Here is a 3,670-nt window from a genome sequence, read left to right on the forward strand (position 1 = left end):
TGTTTTAACATTAAAAAATACATGAATTGTTGATTGTTTGAGATGGCAACAGCTGATTTCCTATACAAGATTTAAAAAAAAAGGTTTTCTAGAAAAAGTCATGTTATATTTTGCGGCTCTAAAAAACTTTTACTTGGTCGGACTCTGGGCAAAACGGCTCTTTGGATATGAAAGGTTGCAGACCCCTGGTCTAGACTGTTTTTCTGATGTCTATGACTAGAACAGGAACACAAAATGTTCACAACAAAGCATGGATTTGGCTGAATAATGCTGTGGGAAGGCTCATCAAGGTTGAAAAAATATAAAAGGAGTAGAATTATTGCAGGAAAACCTGTTAGAGGCCGAAAATTGACTTGAGACTGATGCAGAGGTTCCCATTTTAGAGAAAATGAGAGACCCTAGTGATCTAGGCAAAGGTATAATAGTTTGTTACGATTATAGAGGAGATAATTGGCTGCTCTTGATTTTATTTAAGTGTGGAGTAGCAACTAATAAATTCTCATAGAAGAGAAGGGAAAATTGTATTACCTTCGTTTCAATTCACATCCATGCTTTACTTTTCGCTAATCTATCACATAAAATCCCAAGACTAATATTTATTTTTACTGTTATTTTTCTAAATTAGATTTGGACGTCCAAATCTGTAATGCAGCGTACCTGTAGCGTTGGCCTGGACCTGTACAAACAGAGGGTTTTTACTCAAGCCACCGCACAGGAAGAGGGTTCTGATGTCATGTCCTGCTTCTTTCATGGCGTCCAGGATGTGGCGCGTACCGAGCTGGAATCAGATACATAAAGAAGAGTGTTATCGCACAGCTTACTCGCATAACAGCCAAGAGGTAAGGGAGAGTTATTTTAAAAAAGTAGGCTTACAGCAAGAGCTTGAATGGTAGCTAAATACAGCAGGGCCAAGTCGTCCAAGGTTTGGGAGAGAGACAGTCCAATCACCTGCAGGAAACAGTCACAGGAGAGACAGACAAAAGAGGGGCATCTGTAAAACAAGGCTACTGTGCTACAGATCAATCCATCCATTTTCTGTCATGCTTATCCCCAGCAGGGTCGCAAAGGGTGCTGGTGCCTATCTCCAGCAGTCTATGGGCGAGAGGCGGGGTTCACCCTGGACAGGTCGCCAGTCCATCGCAGGGCAAAACAGAGACAAACAGGACAAACAACCATTCACGCACACACCTAAGGAGAATTTACAGAAAACAATGAACTTAACAGTTATGTTTTTGGACTGTGGGAGGATGTTTTTCTAGAAATATCTGTGCTACAGATATGTATAGGAAAAACATGAGAAATGATTTGAATAAGATGCTGATTTATTTCAGGGATTCTGATAATGATCCACTGATATCACCCCGACAGAAAAAAAAAACAAAGCTTTAATCTTATTTTTTTTTTTTTTGTAAATTCACTGTAGTTTATTGAGAAATATATGCAAAGGGATCTTTGAATAATATTCATTTTTATGGTTATTTTCTAAATATTCAATCTGATTATTTCCTCTATCTCCATGGCTCAGAAGTTCCTCTCTTTTACAATCACTCTTATGCAGCCTGTAGGTTGTGTCACTAGTTTATTTAAACAGAGCGCTATTTTGCTGTTTTAGGATTGTAGCTAAACGTTAACACTTCTTTCCCTAATCCATTTTAATGATCCTTATTTTGACTGTGAAAATCAGACTCTAAATATTTAACAACTAACTGGTATCAGAAATGTCAGATCCATATGAAGAAGAGTAATCCCAGAGCATGGTGCCTCCACCACCGTGCTCTATACCCAGGGTTCCCAAACTACAGATTTTGGTAGCAGGAGCTAACTGCTGCCTCAAACGGTTCTTAAATTTCAGAGATTTGGTCCAGGACTTTTGGGAAGTTTCGAATTTGATGTAAACCAAGGTTTAGGAAACATGATTCAAAGATTACATATGTTAAACATATATAATACACTATAAAATGAACAGCTAAATAATTAAATATCCCATTCAAATGATTAAAAGTTCTTACAAAATATATTTGTTTAAGAATAATTACTTTACCTGATATGTATAAAAAATATGGAGTGAAGTAATTAAGTGAATATCTATAGTTTTAGGGGGTCCCCAGTCTGTGTTGTTTTTTTGGGGTCACAAACTGAGACGTTCTGGAACCTCTGCTCTATAGAGCCCATTTAATGATGGCTGGTTATGGTTTTTGTGGTAAACCTTTCTCTTGGAATAACTGCCCAGAGATGCCTGCAAATTCTCAGTCATCTGGGTCACACCTAAGGAGAATTTAGATCTTCTGGATCAGAGTGAAAACATTTTCAGGAAAAACGGAGCGAAAGTCTGATTGCTTGTTTGGATTACAGCTCAGAGGTTTAGCTTCATCAGATTTAAATGCGTATTTCTGCAATGACTGAGGGGTGAGATCTAAGCCTGGAGGAATAGACCCCTGTTTGACCTTTGAACCCTACTCATCAGTCCAGACATATGGAGAATACATGAGATTGTTTGCTTGTTTAAGACAACGTGTATCGATCGGAAACTCCTGCAGCTCCTCCAGTGATGCTGTCAGCCTTCATATCCTCCATGACCGGCGGCATTATTTGCTTTTCTCCATTTTTACCCTTAACTGCTGTCTGCTGGGGATTGTTTTTCTCCTGACCGATAACTATCCAGTTTCCCGGAGTTTTCGCCACCTCTGTAAATTAAGGGCTTTAACTGGAAATGATGTGAATAAGCAAATGCAGAGGCCTCCTCTCGGACCAGCCCTCACCATTCCCTTCAAAGCCGGGTCAGCGAGCGGTGATCTGTTCCCGTGGAAATCCGGCCACACATGAAGGCTGGATCCCAGCAGGTCCACAGCAGAATGGGAGCTGGCCATCAGGGTCAAGTGGCTGTTCAAGTAGGTGTAGATGTTGGTGCCTGTGAAGGGAACCCTGGAAAGACAAATTAAAATGTTCTAACGACACCTTCCAGAAACTTTAGAAAGCTAACATAAAGTTATGGGGAAAGAAAAGTTTTCCTGATTGTTCATAAAGTTAAGGAAAAACTGCTTTTTGATCCCCAGTTATTGTCCTCTGCATGAGGTCATCATTTTGTTTTGTGGGAACCGTCACGCACTTCATCGTCATCAGCCAGTGACCCTATCAGCCCACTAGCACAGCATATACTACATTTAGCAGCCCTCTGCTTTTAATAAAATGTGATAAATATGACACGCCTCTTCCAGCTGTTTGGAAGCATCTGTGGGAAAGACGACAACAGATGAATGATATCAGCTGACCTCTGGTTAACCTGGTTTTGCAGCTGGGTGTAAGCGGCGTGCCCCTCCACGATGTGGTCAATCTGAGGGAGGAGAGAGACAACAGGTGACACAGGGGAAAACAGGAAGGCTATCTGAGTAATAAATGAACTGAAACACATTAGGAAATAACTCAACATGCAAATTTGATTTAAACATTTTGAAAGAAATACTAACTTATTTATTTTTTGTAATTCATTCAAGATACAAGTTCATTTGCAGATAAACAGCAATAATTAACCTCTTGACTTTAGATATAAAGTTAAGTAACTAAACCCCAAATCTATGTTTTTGTAGATAAAATATAAATAGAACTATCTTTGGTACTCTGTAAATCTTAAAATTTTCATGTAAACTTACTTTATTGTGCAATATTTGGTCTT

The 3,670-nt window shown here is 39.2% G+C and overlaps 1 protein-coding gene across 1 annotated transcript in view; it reads right to left on the reverse strand.

Moving 5' to 3' along the window:
• The window catches only part of fggy (FGGY carbohydrate kinase domain containing), an 18,751-nt gene that overhangs the window by 4,777 nt on the left and 10,304 nt on the right, over positions 1 to 3,670 (reverse strand). The window contains exons 10-13 of the mRNA XM_015372983.1: positions 3,270 to 3,331; positions 2,760 to 2,922; positions 874 to 948; positions 658 to 778 (exon numbers count right to left, since the gene is read on the reverse strand). Of these exons, the coding sequence (XP_015228469.1) occupies positions 658 to 778; positions 874 to 948; positions 2,760 to 2,922; positions 3,270 to 3,331 (421 nt within the window). The remainder of the gene's footprint in view (positions 1 to 657; positions 779 to 873; positions 949 to 2,759; positions 2,923 to 3,269; positions 3,332 to 3,670) is intronic.

This window comes from Cyprinodon variegatus, unplaced genomic scaffold (genome assembly GCF_000732505.1).
Source record: "Cyprinodon variegatus isolate N-32 unplaced genomic scaffold, C_variegatus-1.0 Scaffold79, whole genome shotgun sequence".
Lineage (NCBI taxonomy): Eukaryota > Metazoa > Chordata > Actinopteri > Cyprinodontiformes > Cyprinodontidae > Cyprinodon > Cyprinodon variegatus.